Source organism: Psammomys obesus, unplaced genomic scaffold (assembly GCF_907164565.1).
Source record: "Psammomys obesus unplaced genomic scaffold, mPsaObe1.curated_primary_1811, whole genome shotgun sequence".
NCBI lineage: Eukaryota > Metazoa > Chordata > Mammalia > Rodentia > Muridae > Psammomys > Psammomys obesus.
Window position 1 is genome coordinate 4,845,688 of NW_026585685.1, and position 19,949 is coordinate 4,865,636.

The 19,949-nt window shown below is 36.8% G+C and overlaps 1 protein-coding gene and 1 pseudogene across 2 annotated transcripts in view; one reads left to right on the top strand and one right to left on the bottom strand.

Annotated features, from left to right (window-relative positions):
* The window catches only part of Magi3 (membrane associated guanylate kinase, WW and PDZ domain containing 3), a 199,338-nt gene that overhangs the window by 74,008 nt on the left and 105,381 nt on the right, over positions 1 to 19,949 (bottom strand). For both annotated transcript variants that reach the window (XM_055628767.1, XM_055628775.1), the window contains exons 3-5: positions 9,431 to 9,550; positions 4,075 to 4,284; positions 493 to 670 (exon numbers count right to left, since the gene is read on the bottom strand). In XM_055628767.1, the coding sequence (XP_055484742.1) occupies positions 493 to 670; positions 4,075 to 4,284; positions 9,431 to 9,550 (508 nt within the window). The remainder of the gene's footprint in view (positions 1 to 492; positions 671 to 4,074; positions 4,285 to 9,430; positions 9,551 to 19,949) is intronic.
* LOC129692689 (U6 spliceosomal RNA) lies at positions 7,383 to 7,483 on the top strand (annotated as a pseudogene).

Genomic DNA, 19,949 nt, shown 5'->3' on the forward strand with positions numbered 1-19,949 from the left:
GTCAGTAGACACTTTCAGAGGCTGTCTGTGGTAGGCTCCTGTCCTGTTCCCTGTCTTCTGCTTCCGATGTCTTATCACATTGGTCCTTTCGAATGAGGATTGAGCATTATCCCTAGGGTCTTCCTTGTTTTTTTAGCTTCTTTAGGAGTATATATTTTAGTAAGTTTACCCTATATTATATGTCTCATACACACTTATGAGTGAGTGTATATACACGTTGACCTCTGGCCTCAATGTACACACACCCCAGAGGCCAAATATACTATACTACTTAATATTATTAAGTTGAGGAGGAGGGAGATGTCCTTCAAGGAAATAATTGAATTAAAGAATCAACTTAAATGGTAAATATTAAAAAAACAAAAGAAAAAAAAAAAACAAGTGAAAGCTTTGAGGTATTGGCATGAGTAATCAAACTAAGGTTTAAAAAAAAATTTCAGTTTATCTTCATAGTGACAGGGAATGCTGGAAGAAAGACAGACATTTGCTTACTCAATGAAGTAGATCATTCCTGTGTCAGTGTAGGCCATTTCCCAATTTTTGGGCAGTGGTTCCAGATTCTCATCCCTCATCATATAATTTCTAAAGTCCATGGAGCTATTTGTTTGGTTATAACTTGGAACTGTCTTCATCCAGCAGTCAGATGACTCAGAGTGGATTTCTCTGGTTTCTGTCATTGTTGGAAACAGAAGAGCATAAAGGGTAGATAAAGTTTATTTGTTTTCTTGAACAAAATGCCAAGTGCATACATCAATGTATATATAACATTGCAACCAAATACTGTAAATTTCGCTTATTATGTTCATTTTCTTTATTAGTTTTCAAATAAATAAACATACTCAGGTTTTCTTCATTTTCTAATTAAAATAAACTCTACTCCCCTGATGCCAGTCTGGGAAAGCAACAAAAAATACCATTAGAATCAAATAAGAAGTAATCTTAGCAGCACAGTACTTACACAGACCTTTTATGTGCCAAACTCTATTTTAGGTGCTTACCATATACTAATTCATAATCCTCATAGCAACTCTATTATTATCACCATCATTTTACAGATTGAGGAAACCACGCCACAGAGGTTAAGTTATTCAGGTCACACAGCCATTAAACAGCAAAGTCAGGATTTGAATCTAAGCAGCCCATCCTTTTGACTGCTATCCTAGCCAGGTTTGTACATTTTTTAAGGTTTTTAAATAATAATTTTTTTTAAAGTTAAATAAAACCCTGTTAATACTAAAGTCCTTTTGGAGTCCCACTGTCTATAACATAGGTAGGTAAACTAAGACTTGGTTATTGTCTGGGGAGTCTACAAGTAATGAACGGAAAACATGTTCCTAGAACTGACATGTTACATTCTATCATTTTCATTATTTTTATAAGCAATGCCTCTGTCCTAGAGAATCTGAGGAAAAGCCTCTGGTACCAGCTCTAGTCATCCCTTGAATAAATCTAGTCACACAATTTATTAATCTTGCTACTTACTGAGAGATTAACAGCAATAACTAAAATATAACAGTTATAATAACAATATCCTGTCCTAGAAGTTATGTAAATGTATTCTCTCTTCTTGCTCTCCCAAAATATTGTACTGTACAGTAATATTTTTAGACCACTTTTGGCTGTGAGTAATAGAAACTGGAGAAAGTGGGGCTACAGATTACAGAGGACTACTGAGCTACATTTTTTTCTTATCCCGTATCTTATGATGACCTTGTTGCTTATTTCATGGGTAAAACAGAAGCAAGTATAAGCAGAAGAGAACTATAAAAACTCCCATCATTCAACAGACACAGCCCATTCACCCACTACCACTTATCACTACTAAAAAGTAGTCTGTGTTCCTTCTGAAGGCTGACCCTCCAACAACAAACAGCACCTGCCTCTTTCCTGCCTTCAGCACTCTCCTTCCGAGACCACCAGTCTTCCCTATCTCTTAGATCATATCTATCCACATAAAAACATGTCACTTCTCCATTCTTAAAAAACAAGCAGTTCTTTTTTCTCCTGACGAGGCCCTTATTTTTTCCACTCTATGCCAAACCTCCTTCAGACAGTTTAAATTTGCTACCTTCACTTCCACTCTTCGATTTCTCTATAGACCTCACCCTATCAAGGCTTCTGAACTTTCATTAATAAAACTACTTACCAAGATCACCAATGTTCTACACATGACTAAATTCAATGACTAATGCTGAGACTATAGCTCATTTGAACTATCAATAGCATCTAACATAATTGGTTACTGTCTTCCTTCTACATATAGTAGCTTCCTGATTGCTATCCCTATTCACACCCGCAACCTCCTACTGCCTATTTTCAATAAAGGAGCCATAATGAGCCCATTAAAACCTGTTATATATTTCTCTTCTCAAAACGCAACTGTGACCTCACATCTCAAAATAAAACCCAAATCCTTTCAAGGCCTCTAGAACTATGTAACATGTATTCATTCTCCTTCCCTAGCATTACTGACTGACCTCATCAGTCACTATTGTATTCTTTTACTTTCCATCAAGCTGTTCAAGCCACATACAATCTACTGGCCACACCATGACCAAACACCCTGGCTTCTTTGCTGCTGTCTAAATGTTCCAGGCATACTAGCATTTCAGGCATCTTAACTTACAGTTGCCTCTGTTAGGAATACGCTTTTTTTTTTTTTTCCAGATAGTTGGAGTTTACTCATTTGGTTCAAGTCTTTTCTGTCACTTTATCTAAAACTGCAAGTTGACTACCTCTACTTTCTTTCTACCTCCTCACAAGCCTTGCTTAGCATCATCAAACACACTCTACATGTTATCCAGGTATGACTTTCTCATCAGAAAGTAAACTCCATGAGAACAGAAACTTTGGTCTGTTTTGTTCACTACTTTATTCCTGGCATTTAGAAAAATGGCTAGCACTTAGTAGCCCAGCAGATGTTCAATAACTATTTGTTGAATGAACAAATGAAATTTCTGGTTTAGTTTCCTTGCAGAATATGTAATAGAGATTTAAAGTTATCCAATGTAGAAATCAATCTGTAAGTGAGTTATACTTGGGGAAAATAATTATGTTAGACAAAAGCAATGGCAACTAAATGATCTATAATATTTTCTCAATATAATTTCAAGCTTTTAATTCTAAACCTTTTAAAAGACATTCTTTTGTCTTGGCATCTAAATGCAATGGCTAACTCATTTAACATTAAATATAAGAATTCAGAAGTTAGAACAATACCCAGAACTCACTTGCTGAAGGGGGAAAATAAACAATGATCATGTAAGGCAATAAGCATATACAAAGAAAAACTTAATAGGTGATAAAGGAAAATGAAGATATTTTGGGATCATATAGCGATGGGTTGCAAATCTAGGGACATGAGCAGCATTTATCTCCTTCTCTATTCCAGGCATTGTGTCTGGTGCAGAAGATGCACTAGTGGAAATATAAATTCCAGAAAAAATTACAGCCTTCAGAAAACTCACATACTATTGTTCCAAAGAGAATGGTTACAATAAATAACACTAACATAAGTCCCTGTGAGCTCTGGCTTCCCAGTTCTACTCTCAGTTGAGTGAAAGAATCTCTGGGGCAACTACACAATTATTCAGTAACAATCAGTAGATTCTTCATCCTCTCTTTCTTATTTTCATTCAGTGAGAAATATGGAAGTCAAGCCAAAAGATTAAAAAAAATATGAATCTTATTTGCAAGTAACAAACTTTTCAGATAATTTCTTCTGGCATATCTCCAAAGTCTATGTGCTTTAGGTTCAAGGATTATTATAAAACCAATTTTGTTTTAATACTGAGAAATAGGAACTATGCCAGTAAGATTACCATATCATAGCATCCCAAGTATTTCAGATAAGGTAGTGTCATATCATTAGTGATAGCTTAGTATTAATTTATCAAAGTTAAGAAAACTCTTGTTAGATGACACACAGAAATCTAGGTTGTTCCACATATAGCTTCCATGCAGAACTAGAACCCTATCATCTGCTCAACATACAGCTCAAGAAAAATTTTACTATTTCAATTCAAGGTTAAAGCCATTCTAAAAAACCCAGAAGTTGCTAATGTGTTTACAAACCAATGCTTCCACTGCCATTAACAGCTTCTTTGTCCTCATCTTCTTCTTCTTCAGGGAGAGAGCTGTCCATCCTTTCCATCTTGCTGACAGAAGTAGTTCGTTTTCTTTGGGATTCTGTGTCAAACTCATTGTCAAAGAGGACCTGATCAACCGGATCTGGCTGGAAAGGACTAGGCTCTGCTGGAGGCTTGGGAGTGCCATAGAAATTTCCTGTGGTGTACAAAATGAGGGCAGCTGAAAGCATGAATGCTGAGGAAGTTTCACAAATAAAGATTAGAGAATGTCTCTGGCATTGACTAAAAGGAGGCTAAAACTCTCCGTATGGACTACTTTCTTATAAACCTTGTCATATATTAGCTAACAAATTAATACAATTTGTATTAAGGCCAGGAAGTTGATGATAATATAGATCAACCATTCATTACTATAGGACTTGTTTTATACGGGTTCTGAATTAGGGACAAATTTGAAAATATAAATGCATTGATTCTCTTATGCAAGAATGAAAGGCACAAAAAATAAAGGTTAAAATTAACTCAAATAATTTTGTTCTAATGTATAAAATGAATAATTTTACTAAAATGAGGATATACATACAAACACTAAGAATTATTTCATATAGAAATATAAGCTGCTGTGTAATTTTAAAAAGTTTTCTGCACATTTTAATTATATTATCTGATAATTTATTGAGGAGACACTATTGGTTAAGCTCTATTCTAGTGTACACTCACAAAAGCAAGAGATAGTTCAGTGGTTTTCTGAGGATCTATGATTTTTCCAGTACCAGTACTTGGTCAAGATAAGAATAAAAACAAATGAAATAACTTCCAGTTTGTCATGCAGTCCTGTGGGTCAGGCAGTCAGGCATAACGGGAAAGTGTTCATCAAGTCTAGCTGTCTAAACAGTCATTGTTCAATCATTATGTTACTGCTATGAAAAGATAAATATGGTTAAAAAGCAAAACATTTTTCTTTTATTGTGCTTATATCACCTTTTTAATAAAATTGTTCAGTTCTAAAAGAGCTAATTAAGATACCCATTGATGTAATGGAAATTAAGAAAGTAAACTTTTTTCCCCTAGACAGGAAAAAAGAATGTTAGGCCATATAACACTAAGAAAAATCAAGAACACGGTGTACTTTAAATCTGCATGTTAGAGGGAGAAAACAGAGTGAATTCTGGGGATGTTTGATTATAAGTGCAATTATCAATATGCAAAAAATCAAACTAAAAAACTTCTCAACTTCTTTGTTTCAAAATCCATATTTGAAGTGGGTTATGCCACACAGATGGGTACAAAGATTTATATTAAAACAGATTAGATTTTCTGACCTGTAAATAAGAATGGCAAAGAAAAAAACCAGTTCATTGTTTTCTAAGAAAAACACTTAATAATGCAAGCAGAGGTTTGACCACGGGGAAAATTTTAGCACAATCTAATTTTTCCCATTTTATCTTGTTTAACAGACAGGACCTCACTGAGTAGCCCTGGAACTCACTGTATAGACCAGGCTGTTCGTACAATCACAGAGATCCACTTGCCGGTGCCTCTCCTGGAATTGAAGATGTGAAGCGCCACGCCCAGCTATTTTTCCTTTTTAAAGCTCAATAATCACACTATCAAGGATTTTGGATGAATCAAAATAGAAATAAGAGTGTATGCTTTCTAAGGAACAATAGTGTCAACAGAAACACGTTTTACTGTAAATTCTTAGTTATCTAACTGTAGAAAAGTTAACATGTCTCTAAAGGAAAAATTAGAAAAAAAATGAGGAGTACAGTTGCTATCCACTTACTAAATAGGCTTGGGGGTTTCACAATAATTTTGTTTTTTTTAAGTTTCCTTCTTTAAGAAAGGTCTTCCCAGGGCTGGGGAGATGGCTCGGCAGTTAAGAACAGCTGCTTCTCCTACACAAGACCAGGTTCAAGTTCTTAGCACCAACATGGTAGCTTACACCCATGCATAACTGCAGCTCTAGGAGAGCCAACACCCTCTTTTGATCTCCACAGGTAACGGCATAAACATGGTACACATACATACATACAAGCAAGCAAAACAGATTTTTTTTTTTAATCTAGGAAGTTTTCTTTTAGTTGGGCATGGTGGCACACACCTGTAATCCAAGCACTCAGGGAGGCAGAGACAGGTGGATCTCTTGTGAGTTTAAGGCCAGCCTGATCTACAAAGCGAGTCCAGTAAAGCTAAGGCTACACAGAGAAACCCTGTACCAGACAACCAAAAACCAAAACCAAAAACCAAAGTTTTTTTAAATTAAAAAAAGCCTTTTCATTTATAGAACTATCAACTTTTAATAAATATTTCAAACATGAAATTATATATAATAGTATCTGGATCATATTAGAGTCACTTATATGAATACAGGTAATTTACATAACCTCTAGGTATTAGATTTATCTTTTTAAACCAATATTTAGCAGAATTTTCTCTTGCTGTCTCTGTTTCTGTCTCTGTATGTCTCTCTATGTCTCCTTCCTTTCCCCTAAACCCTTTCTCTCTCTTTGAGAAAGGGTCTCACTATGTAGCTCCAGATGGCCTAGAACTTGCTATGTAGACCAGGCTGGTCTCTTAACTTCCAGAGATCCATCTGTCTCTGCTTCTCTGCCTCCCTTCCCCCATGCCTCTCTGCCTCACTGCCTCTATCTCTGCCTGTGCCTCTGTCTCCCAAGTACTGGGATTAGGAATAAAGGTATACACACCATCATGCTGGGATCTCTCTTTTTGAAAACAGGATCTTATCCAAGGCTGGTCTTGAACTCCTGACCTTGCTGCCTTTATCTCCCAAGTGCTGGAACTATAGACATGTTTCATTATACTTGACCAGAATTATATTTGCTTTTCCGCCTATTTGAAACAGGGCTTACTTCTAGAACCATTATGTTTGCAAGATTATCAAACAAGAACCCTTGTGCTATGAAGAATGGAGACAGCTATCCAAAACTACTTCATCAAACTGAGTAAATACACTCTGTAAGTCAAAAATTTTGGTCTAGCACTAGAAAAATGATGAAATAAAATACAATATTCAAATGATGACATACTGCAAGAATTAAAGGCAATGAATTCATGTAATATGTAGGGCAGTAATAACAAGAAGTAATCTAAGAAAACTACAGTAATATGTAAAAGCAATAAAGAACAGAATAAGACAAGAAGCACAGATCCTGTAAATAATAAATATGCACACAAGACACAATAAGAGCATATATAAACAGAAACATATACTGAATAAATAAGAAAAATTAAATGTAAGAGGTAAGCTATTTGAATAAAAGTGAAAAAAGCGCTCCCCTCAGCAGCACATAACTAAAATTGGAACGATACAGGGATTAGCATGGCTCCTGCGTAAGGATGACATGCAAATTCATGAAGCGTTCCATCTTTTTATTGGACTTAGGGGTTTTTTTCTTACTTTTTATTCTTATTTTAATTTTTACTTTTTGTGGGGGGATGTCACAAGAGTGAGTTGGCAGATATGGAAGAACTAGGAAGTAAGTATGATTGGAGTCCATAATGGGAAAATCCCAGAGAATCAGTAAAAATGTTATTAAAAAAAAAAAAAAAAAGGAAAAACAAATTAGCTTGCCCATTCCTTTGGCATGTCTTCACTGGCAAAAATAATACTCCTACCATTTTTCTTAAAATCTCTTGTTTTGTTTCAGAGCACCTCAGTTTACACTTAATTTAATTTTTGACTGCCTTCTCTACTATGATACAGAATTTATTAAGGCAATAGCATTTTGATCTTGTTCACCACAGTATTCCTGGGTATCTTGGCACATAGTATCTGGGACTTGGCACATAGTATGTACTTGACAAGTGGTTGCTAAATAAATAAAACATGATCAAATCAATTTTTAAATGAATGGACCATTTATGTGAGCTAAGGCCAGAAAAAGTAGGTCAAAGTTTATAGGCGGGAAGGAAATGACTCCAAGTTCTGAGGGAGAGAGGGACATGATCAGAAAAATCAGAGCTGAGCTTGAGGAAGGCCAGCATTGTAGCAAGGGGCAGAATGGAAGCAACAGAGGCAAAAACAAGGAGAGAGGGCAGGGAGGGGGAAATCAACCACAGTAGCATCATGAGCTCACCTAAAGGGCCTCTAAGGAGGCAGTGAAAGTGCCTATCAAGACGAAATGACCAGATGTGGTGACTGAAAGGAAATGTCTTCTGGACAAAAATGTGCACACATGTGCACATACGTAAATGTAAATGAGGTGCATTCAAGGCTATTTATTTAATGTCATCTCAAGCCACCAAAGATAGCATAAAGGACGAAGGCAGTATCATTACATACACAGAACTTGTGAGAGATGTAATTGTAAAAGCAGAATAGACATGATGAAAAAGTATAAGATGCTATAGGAGTGGATAAGCTTGCCAAAGAAAAGTGTGTTAGATTTAAAAAAAAAAATAATAATAAGCACCTAACATGAAATCAATTAAGAGTTGAAACTGACTCAAGTTTGTACTTCAGGGAAACAAACTGTTAGAAGAAACAGATATGAAAATCAATTATTGGCTGTATCCCTCAATCTGTACATTATTTTTTTTTTTTTTTGCAAGATTTTATGGTATAAACAGGTTTTCAAAGTACATGGACTTTAGATTCCATCCATGAACAGAAAGCTATCAACAAGCACGGGGTTCAGATGATGACTGTAAATTGCTATGAAATACGTAAACTTGACAGGTGGGTTAGGTTTTAGTTTATTGCTCACAGTGAACTTTTTAATGTAATATATAATGCTTTGAGTTATTATCTAATATCATCTAATTGGTGAGTTAAGAATCTCCTTATCCGGGCTGGAGAGATGGCTCAGCAGTTAAGAGCACTGGCTGCTCTTCAGAGGACCTGGAAGAGCAGTCACATGGCAGCTCACAGCCGTTTGTAACTCCGGTTCCAGGGCATCTTACACCCGTTCAGGCAGATCACCAACGTACATAAAATAAAAATAAGTAATAAATTATTTTAAAATAAAGGAATCTTCTAACCAAAAGGAAAGTTTTCTAATAATTTCCTAAGATTTACTTGTGTTTTGTGCATACAGTTCTTTTGCCTCATGCGCATCTGAGCACCATGTGTGTGCAGGGTCCAAGGAGGCTGAAGAGGGCATTGGATCCCGGAAAATTGGAGTTTCAGACAGTTGCTAGCTGTCATGGAGATACTGGAAATCAAAAGCGAATCTTCTAGAGAAGCAGCCAGTGCTCTAAACTGTTAATCCATTTCTCTAGTCTTCCCAAATAACTTTTTAAAAATCATGTTTACTGATGAAATTCTTTCTGAAATGGTTCTAGTCATCTGGAAGTAGTTTTAATATTTGGGGACATACCATCATACGTTCCACTTTCTAACAATGCTCCGCTTTCTTCCAGTGCTTTGAACTGTTCAACAGAAATGAAATTATAGTCCACCCCTGGAACTTCCCCATCCCTGGGAGCCCTTGTAGTGCCTAAGGAAAAAAGAAAAAAATAATGTACTTTTTAAAATACAAATTACTCAGAGTTCTATCAATCTAAGAAGACTACATGGAAGACACAACTTATTTAATACACTGTATCTGATAAAGATAGTAAAATTTTAGACAACTTAATATTAAAGAGCACAATAATTATAGGAGGAAATATACTTTAATAAAACTCAAACCCTGAAAGTAAGTTTAGTGCTGATAAAGACTTAATTTCCTGGCACAGGTTTGTTTTTTTTTTTTTTTTTTTAAGATTTTCTTTAAACTTTTAATTATATGTGTGTGTTAGCGCGCGTGCGTGCGTGCATGCGTGTGTGTGTGTGTGTGTGTGTGTGTGTGTGTGTGTGAGTGAGTGAGTACATGTTCCCACAAAGGCCAAAGGAGGAAGTTGGATCCCTTGGGGCTGGAGTTACAGGTGGTTATGAGCTGCCTACTATGGGTGCTAGAAATCAAGCTTGGATATTCTGCAAGAGCTGTAAATGTTAAGCCATCTCTCCAGGACCACAATAATTATTTTAAAGTCCCAATATTGTTACTTAACTGCAAGAAGGAAAGATAAGTTCACCAGAAACAGACTCCATCACCCCTTCCAACCTTATCAGGGCATAAATGACAAATATTGTATATATTTATGGCACATATATTTTGAAGAAGGGAGAGATGGGGTGCCAATATATATCCTTGGCTGGCTATGTAAACCAGGCTAGCCTCAGACTTACCTCTTTTTGTAATCCCTAAAATGTGAAAAAGATCCACAAAAATGATGCTGGTGGTGATAAAAATAATAGGCTGAGAAAATTAATGGCTACATCAACATTCTGTACAGTAATTGTACTGAATATAGCATATTTGTTTTAAATCCTAGAGGATACAAAAGTAATAAAATATAGCTTCTTTCAGTATAGTCATTTATTTTCATTTTCAAATCTTTGTTTTTCATATGTTGAACTACATTTCTAAGAATCCTTTAATAAACAGCCTTTTGCTTTCTATTGAGTACAAAGTTGAAGAGTTAAAATTATAACTTAGAACTACTACGAAAGTGACTCCACTAACTGAACCTCTTTGCCTTAAGAGGTGGAGCCTTTCCCTTCGGCCTCAACTCTTTTTAAACTTCCTTTTATTAATTTAAGGGTGAACATGCCGTGGAAGTCCAGGAGTGTACATTTCCATCTCCCATCCTCCCAGAATGTTCTCATTACTACACAAAGAGCGTCAGGCTAGACCCTTGAATAATTAGAACTTCACCAAAAAACAGCATAAAGGTAGTCATAAACGTACAGCCATCCCATTTTCTCCAGTCTCGGCTAAGCTGCCTCCGACTTTGCCACAGGAGTGATCCCAGCTAACCCCAGGCAACTCATGAAGTCATGGTAAATAACACATGAGGGTTGCTTTATTTTATTTTAAAGATAGATAGATAGATTGATTGATTAATTAATTAATTACTTGATTGATTGATTTGATGTATCTGTGCTCTATCTGCATGTACACCTGCATGTCAGAGAGAGCATCAGATCCCATTATAGATGGTTGTGAGCCACCATGTGGCTACCAGGAATTGAACTCAGGACCTCTCCAAGAGCAGACAGTGCTCTTAACCACTGAGCCATCTCTCCAGCCCCATGAGAGCTATTTTAAGGCATAGAATTTTAAGGCAATTTATTATGTAGCAAAGGCTAACAGAATATGCAAATGAACTCTGCTACAAAATATGACTATATAAAATTTAATTCATAAGCAAGCCATATTGTAAATAATATTACAAAAATAGCACCAACCTAAGGGGCAGGAAGAACTCTCTTTTAGTCTAGAATTATTATTAGTGGTATGATTTAAAACAGGCATTTAATGTCTCTGGGATTCATAATCTTTCTGCAAAGTGGTGCTGGACAAGATGGTGTTCATGATCCCGTCTACTAAGAGGCATGGATGTTATATGATTCCAAAACATATATTGCTAAGACTTAGAAAGTGCTACTTCTTTAGTGCTACTTCTCATCACAAATTGCTATAAACTCTGACTTCTATACATGTTAAAATCTATTTTTTCTCCTGCTCTTTTGCCTTTAATATCTTTAAAAATGTCTTTAGTTTCTTGATACTCTCTCTCTGTTTTATGTGTACAAGTTACATAGTTCCGTTCTCCTTTTTACAAAGACGTCTGTTTACTCAGATTCTACCTACTCCCCCTCATTCTCTGTTCAGCACATTGCAATCCTATCTCTTCCCCAAATACGCAATAAGACACTTTTTATGTTCAAAGGTAATCTCTATTTTGTTTAACTTAACCTTCCTAATACTATGACCATTTAATATAGTTCCTCATGTTGTGGTGAGCCTCAATCATAAAATTATTTCATTGCTACTTCAAAACTGTAATTTTTCTACTGCCATGAGTTGTAATATAATATCTGATATGCAGGGTATCTGACATGCCATGCTAATGGGGGTCCTGAACCACAGGTTCAGGCTATTGTCTTAGAGTGTAACCCCTATAAGCTGACAGTGCTCCAGTGACAGGCCACACATCCAAGAATATTTCAGCAGCACAGATTAGTCTTGATGGGAGGGGAGAAAACATAAAATTGGGTGAGAAATTTATCTTTGGGAAGATCAATCTGGCTAAGAGGTGGGGAAAGGGGTTAGGATAATCAAAACATGTTGAACAAAACTTTCAAAGAGGAAAAAGGTAATTTAGTCTAAGTTGAGATGGCTCAGTGGGTGAAAGCTTGATGCCTTGAGTTTGATCCTCAAATCCCAAGGTGGCAAGAGAGAACTACTATCAAAAGTTGTTCTCTGATCTCCATGCGCACACTTAGAACACACACAACCCCTTTCCAATAATAATGATGATGATAATAATAATAATAATAATAACAATAATAACAATAACAATAATAATAATGAATAAAACCCAAAATACACAAAAATCCAGGGAATTTAGTCATGAAGGGACTAATGTAATTCCTGTAAAGCTGAGTCAGTTGTCCAGTGCGAGGAATGGTGTTTAAACCCTGCCTGTAATCCAGAGACAGGGAGGTAGACACAAAAGAACTGAGAGCCGGGGGCCAAGCTGGCTACATAGTGAGACTCTTTCAGATAATAAGGGGCAGATTAGTTACTGTCAAAGTGGGTTAACATAAAAAAGCAAGTCTAATTACCTTCTCTCATTTTTTGGTACGTCTGTGTCTTTTGCTCAAACCTGACACAAGCTAGAATCATCAGCTCAGTTGAGAAAGTTTCTCTATGAGATCCAGCTGTAAAGCATATTCTCAATTAGTAGTCAATGGGGGAGGGCTCAGCCCACTGTTGGTGGTGCCATCCCTGTGCTGGGGGTGCTGGGTTCTATAAGAAAGCAAGCTGAGAAGGCCAGGGGTAGCAAGTCAGTTAGCAACACCCCTCCATGGCCTCTGCATCAGCTCCTGCCTCCAGATTCCTGCCCTGTTTGAGTTCCTGTCTGACTAACTTTGGTGATGAACAGCAATATGGAAGTGAAATCTGATTAAACCCTTTCTCCCCCAACTTGCTTTTTGGTTATAGTATTTCATTGCTGCAGTAGAAACCCTAATTGAGACATCCACTTTTCTTTCTGCTACGAAGCTCTTACCAGAAGCCAAGCGTATGCTAGCGCCATGCTCTGGAACTTCCAGATGCATGAGTCAAAAAACCTAGAAAGCCAAAAGAAACCAAAACCCTTTTTCTTTGTAAACTTCTCATTCTCAGTAATCTCCTATAGCAACACAAAATGAACTAAGCCACTAGCTATATAGATTTCCTATTATAAAGTAGCTCCTCATGTCTTTTTCACATCTCTACTGAAATTGTTTGTCTTTTAAAAATTTTAATTTGTAAAAAAAAAAAAAAAAAAAAAAATTTAATTTGTAGACAGGTGCAGTGACACACACCCTCAATCTCAGTACCCAGAGAGGCAGAGGCAGGTGGATTTCTGTGAGTACAAGGCCAGCCTGGTCTACAAAGTGAGTCCAGGACAGCCAAAGGTACATAGAGAAATCCTGTTCCACCCCCCGAAATTAATTTGTAGGTCTTTATGTTCTTGATACTATAATAAATCATCAAATCTAATCATCCAGGTGTCTGTACAATGCACATTATTTAATCTCTAAAAATTATTTAAAATTTTAAAAATCTATTTTAAGATTTTGCCCCATTGTAAATATTTTAGAAAATGAAATAACTTTTAGTACTAATAAAGTTTTGTAGTCTCTTTTCTAGATAGGTATTACATATGGAACATTTCTATGAAGTATGATTTCCTGAAAGCAGTTTCTTCTGCATATATGCCCAATATACATTACAGAGAAAACAGAGCCAGAGATAACCTTTCAAAAGCTATTAGGATCCTACAAGCAAAACACAAAATAGTTCTGATTATTACTGCAGTTGAAAAGGACTACTAAATTACTAACAAAAAGTACTAGAATAAGCAAGATATTTCTTTTCAAAACAATGGGGCAAATTGTGTGATATGTAATTTTAAGACTAACCATTATGATCAGAGAACAGAGGCCCATTGAAGTGAATGGGCACCATGGCTTCTACTTTCCTTCAGGTACAGCATTCAGCTATGTTCATTTATTCTGATTTCTTGCTGCTTTTTTGACAATAAGACATCAAGCTTATGCATAAGAACTAATACAACCATAAAGTCTTACCAACATGACTGCCTGAATGTGAGCCGACACCGATAGACACATTAACATAGACAGGGGGAAGCTGAGGAGCATCATTCCCTACACAAAGAACTACAGGCAACTAAGGAATGCTGAGAGCATGAGAAATGGTCTTCTCAGGAAATGAAGAACAACGCATCAATTGACTGCCCAAGACCAAATGGTCTTCTCTGAACACACACGTAATCATAAAATTATATGGAGTGAGAAGAATGTATTTATTTATTTACACATGTTTGTAAAAATAACTGACAATTATTGGCTGGACTTTTCCTCCATCTCTGTTCCCTCGTTAACCCTGCACTTCTGGTAGGCAGGGTAAGTTTTGGATCACAGGTTTTGTTGGGGGATTGTTGCTCTCCTCCTTCCACTAGTCCTGCCTGGCTAGGAGGTGGTCGCGTCAGTCTTCATGCCAGAAGGGGACAGGAACCTCACAAGAAGAACAGAGACAACTAAGCCTGTCCTGTGGGGGCTTTCAGAGACTGAGACATCAACCACGGAGCATGCGTGATCTGGACCTAGGCCTCCTGCACACGTGCAGCCAGTGGGCTTCTTGGTCTTCATACGGGTCGCCTGGTGAAGGTGGGGGTGTTTCAAACATGGGCTCCATCGCTTGCTTTTGGATCACTTCCCCCTGGCAAGGCTTCCTTGCCTGGCCTCAGGGGATGAAGATACGCTCAGTCCTGATGTGACTTGATGCGCTCAGGAAGGTTGTAAGAGGAGTTCTCCTTTTCTGGGGGAAAGGGAGAGAAGGAGGAAGAAAAAGGGAAGGGGGGGACTGGGTGGAGAGGAGGGAGGGGCACCCTTGGAATGTAAAATAAATATAAAAAGAAAATAAAAAACTAAAAAGAAAAAAGAACGAATACAATCTGTGAGGTTGCCATCATTCACAAACTTACCAAATGTATCTGAGCTAATTTGCATTGGAAAAACAAACAGCAAAGCAGGAACTACCTCCTTTTACTCTGGTCTCTTGTGCTAAAGATTGGCTTGTTAATTTTTAATGTCTGGGGGTACTCACATCTCTGACGCACATGTATGGGCGGACGTGTGCAGACGTGTGCAAGTGCAAGGCCTGCGCTACACAGGTGCAGAGGGCAAACGGGAGCACACTGAGCCCTTTCCATCACCCTCGCCTGTTGATCGAGGCGGGGTCTCTAGCTGAATTTGGGCCTAAGTTTCCACAGCTAGGCTGGAAGCAAGCAAGGTCTGGTGATCCTTCTCCTCCTCACCTCCCTCATCTGTGCTACAATTAGATATTCCCAGAATGCGTGGTTTACTACGTGGGTGCTGGGATCCAAAGCCAGTCCTCATGGTTGTGCAGCACATACTGCGTGGATAAGCCACCTATTGCCTTAGAAAGCACCGCAACAAAGTCAGACCGATGTCCGGTTCCTTAGTAAAGGTAGCAGCTGTGGAGAGTGGAGGAGGAAGCACGGGAACAAGCGGTCTTATTTCTCATTTAGTCCAACGACACCCACTAGGATTTATTACAAAGTCAATGGTGCACCTTCTCAGCAGTCACAACAATTCTGTACAGTTGAGTATTTGCCACGGGCTTTCTGTTACATTCTATTATTATAATGCTATAACTACTCCATTTTCAGTATTATCTGATATGCAGCATTCCAAACTTATTTTCTAGTAACAGCTCTCCCCTATAAATTCTAGAATCAGATACACAAAAAGAAGGCAGAGCGCAAAATTCAAGAACCAGAAATTTCTTTTGGCCTGGCAACATGGCTCTCTAGGTAAAGTGCCTTCAACCTGAGTTTGATTCCATGACCTATCTGGTAGGGAGAACTGACTCCCTCACAAGTAAAGAAATAAATACAATAGAAATGTTTAAAGGCAATTTCTATCAATTTATTCATATATTTTTAGTCTTATAAAGCAATCGTATACTTCCTTAGGTTGATTTCTAGGTGTTTCATTCTTTTGAGACAAGATTTCACTGTTCAGCTCTGGCTGTTGTCAGACTTGAAGTGGTCCTCATGCTTCATCCTGGAGAGGTTGTGGAGAAAGGGGAACCCTCCTCCATTGCTGGCGGAAATGTAAACTTGGACAACCACTTTGGAAATCAATCTGGCGTTTTCTCAGACAATTAGGAATAGTGGTTTCATCTCTATGGCAGCAACTTAGCTACTGACAGTACAGTTTTGCTTTTAATAGAATCTCCTGTGCAAGAAATAATAGGATTAGTTGACTACTATAATTGTTTGCACCTGGCCGGTTTAGTCTGGTCTGTGGCTTAAAATTCACCCATGTTCAATTTTTTCTTTTGACATTATATCATTTATGAAAAAAAGATAATTTCAATTCTCTTCCAAGCAGAATGACTTCTACTTCTTCTCGTTGTTTGATTGCTCTGGCTAGAATTCTAAGTGCTAAGTTGAACAGTAGAGTAGCAAGTAAACACCCCTCACACGCTGCCTCACAGAGAAAGCCTACTGCAGAGTAGGATGCTAATCATAGGCTTTTCAGACACAGTCTTCATTACATGGAGGTAGTTTCCTTTTCTTATATTACTACTCTGATGAGTATGGTCATTTTTAATCATAACAGAACATTAAATTTTATAAAGTACTTTCACTGTATTAACTGAGATTTTTTATGTATATTTATTGATTTATAAGTTAAACTATATTTAAATTGCAGGCATAAATCCCACTTATTCATTACATGTTGCCGTTTTAACTGAATTAGGTTCACTAATATTTTGAGATTTAGGGGTCAATATTTATATTGGAGTTAGGCTTTTTTACTTAAAAGTACTGTTTCAATTTCCCCAATAGCTACAGGTCTCCTTGTATGTTTTGTTTTTTAATTTTTTAATGGTTCGGTCCCGGCAGGGTTTGTTTCTAGACACTTTCCTATTTCTTCCAGTCACTAACTGCCTAGTGTATAAGTCCTAACTCCCACATCAGTTTTCATGTCTCCACTTTCTCTTAGACACTAAGTTTTGCTGTGTCAACTGTTAATCTTTTCACAGCATTGGCTTTACTCATGTCTTCTATTGTTTTTCTATTTTGTATTTAATTATCTCTGTTTTCATCATTATTATCCCTTCCTTTTGCTGACTTTGGGTTTAGCTTCTCCTCATTTTCTCCCTTCAAGTACAAAGTTTAGAGTTTTCAGGTGATTGTTTTCCCTTAGCTTTCACCACATTCTGTAAGCTTTGGTATGTTATATCTTCATTTTTATTAGTGCCAGATATGTTCTCAATTCTGCTGCAATTTCTATTTTCAGCCACTTGTTATTTAAAGATGCACTGTTTTAATGTCCACATATCTGTAGATTTTTCTGCTTTTCTGTGAGTAGTTTCATTTTACTCTAGTCAGAAGACATACCTCATATATTTAAGTTTTTTAATTTGTTAAGAGATTGTATGTGTGGGTCTGAGACTGTTTGAGGATGTGTATGCTGCTTTAGAGAGCTCTGTATGTAATTGTTAGGTCCATTTGGTCTACTGTGTTATTAAAGTTCTCTGTTTTAGGCTGGGTGGTGATGCATGCCTCTAATCCCAGCACTTGGGAGGGAGAGGCAGGCAGGTCTCTGTGAGTTCAAGGCCAGCCTGGTCTACATTACAGAGTTCCCGGACAGCTAGGGCTAAATAGAAAGACACTTTCTCCAAACAAACAAACAAAACAAAACAAACAAACAAAAAACTCTTTTTTTGTGGTGCTAAATTTCCTTTTGTTTATGAGTAGAACACCTCTATAAAGAGATACCAATATCTGATGATCTATTTACCAGTGATGGGCACTGGAGCTAAAGAAACCAAGAATGTATGTCTTTAAATAGATACATTTAAATTTATATTGGGTTAATGCCAAAGAGCAAAAGTACTGAATCATAAGGTAAATGTATATTTAATTTTCTATTTTATTTTTCTAAGAAGATGAATTATTCTGCACTCCCACAAGTATATAAGAACCATAGCTAATTTATATTAGTATTTGCATATAGAAATTCTCTTTTGAAGTTTACTTGTGAAATCAGTAAATTTCCTAAATCCTAAAAAATAAAAACAATTAATAAGAAAAATGAGATAAATTACACTGTAATTCTGTGAGAATTAATCTTAACAATTTGATTTAAAGCTTATTGGTTTAAAGAAACTGATTGATACCAACTGCAGCTTTATTTTTTCTTTAGCTACTCTGTGGGTTCTTCTCCTAACTGTCTCCTACCAATATCTTCTCTGGCTCAGCTCAGCCTCTCCTGGCTCAGCTGTCTTCTTACTCTCCTAGCCCAGTTAACTCTCAAAAGTCTCTTACTTTCACTCTGCTCAATCTTTTCTTCTCTCTAGCCCTACTCTCTCTTCTTATTTCCTGCACAAACTGTCTTCTCTGACCCTACTCTTCTGTCTCCTGAACCCTACTCCTGCCTACTCTCCAATCCTACTCCCTCTCTCAGCCTCTGCTGGCTGTTTATATACTCTCCTGTTTCCAGAAGTTCAAGAGGTGACTAACACTGTAGGGCACAGGACCCTTTAAAGGGCCAGCACACAGAATAAATCCCACTACAATCAACTGAAATTAAGCATGGAAAATCCTGAAAGCCAGTATCAACTGTTCAGACTGGGATGTCCTGGGAATACAGGACAGAAGCGTTTAAAATCTACTCAATCAGTCTCAGTGGCAGCTTTCCTACAAGTGTGTTTGCAAGGCCCTGTCTGATAATGGTAGGGCTTTCTTACAAAAGCAACATGAATATAATCATATGTATAACTATACTTCATATAAATCCTATGGGTGCCATTTCAAGAAATAACAGGTTTTGGAATCTAAGTCGTTAAATTGGCAGTTTCAATACAGGACTCCATGTAATGCTATTAACCTTACTGAGAGATCTGAAGGTTGCTTATTTGAATATCACTCAGTAATATCCCCTGTCATTTTCCACTACGAGTATTTGCTATACAATTCAACCCTTCATAGATACTGTAGCAGAAGAAATGAAAAGAGAAGTAGTAAATATTGCTGAGTACTACTATATGATATCAAAACTGAAATTTTAAAGTAAAAGCATTGGATATTTCAAGATAAAACCAAACTCAAAAGAAACAAAATATTTTCACCACTAAAAAATTATGATAGAACCCATCCAATGTGAAAACATTTTTGAACATTCTTTTAACTAGCTGAGAATATTACTATAAAATCAAATTAAAATTTTCTGTATCTGGAATATTTGCCAGGATCAAAGGTCATCAAATAATATAATGGATGCTTAATATGTCTTATACTTTCATTTTGGGAGTAAAAAATTCATACTTTATGTCATTATATTTGCAAATTTTACAGATTTTTTTAAAATAAGGTCTTTCTCTAAAGCCCAAGCTTATCTTAAACTTGTTGGCACCCTCTTGCTTTAGCTTCCCAACTACTGGAATTACAGGCATGAGGCACCAAACATGGCTTTAAATTATTTACTTGGCACTTATATTATACCAATGGTCCATTTAAAAACAGATTTTCTATATTAAGTATCTGTATTGGGTGGCGATCATTCAAATGTTATTAAAATCTTGTTAGTTCAAAATAATAAAATATTACACCAAAGCATACTACTTTTTCTCTGTAGCACAGGATTCGCTATGCAACACTCCACCCCCATCATGATGTTTATAGCTATTATTACTGTTATATCAATCAAGTGCAGCAGCCACTTGGGCTCCCAAGGTA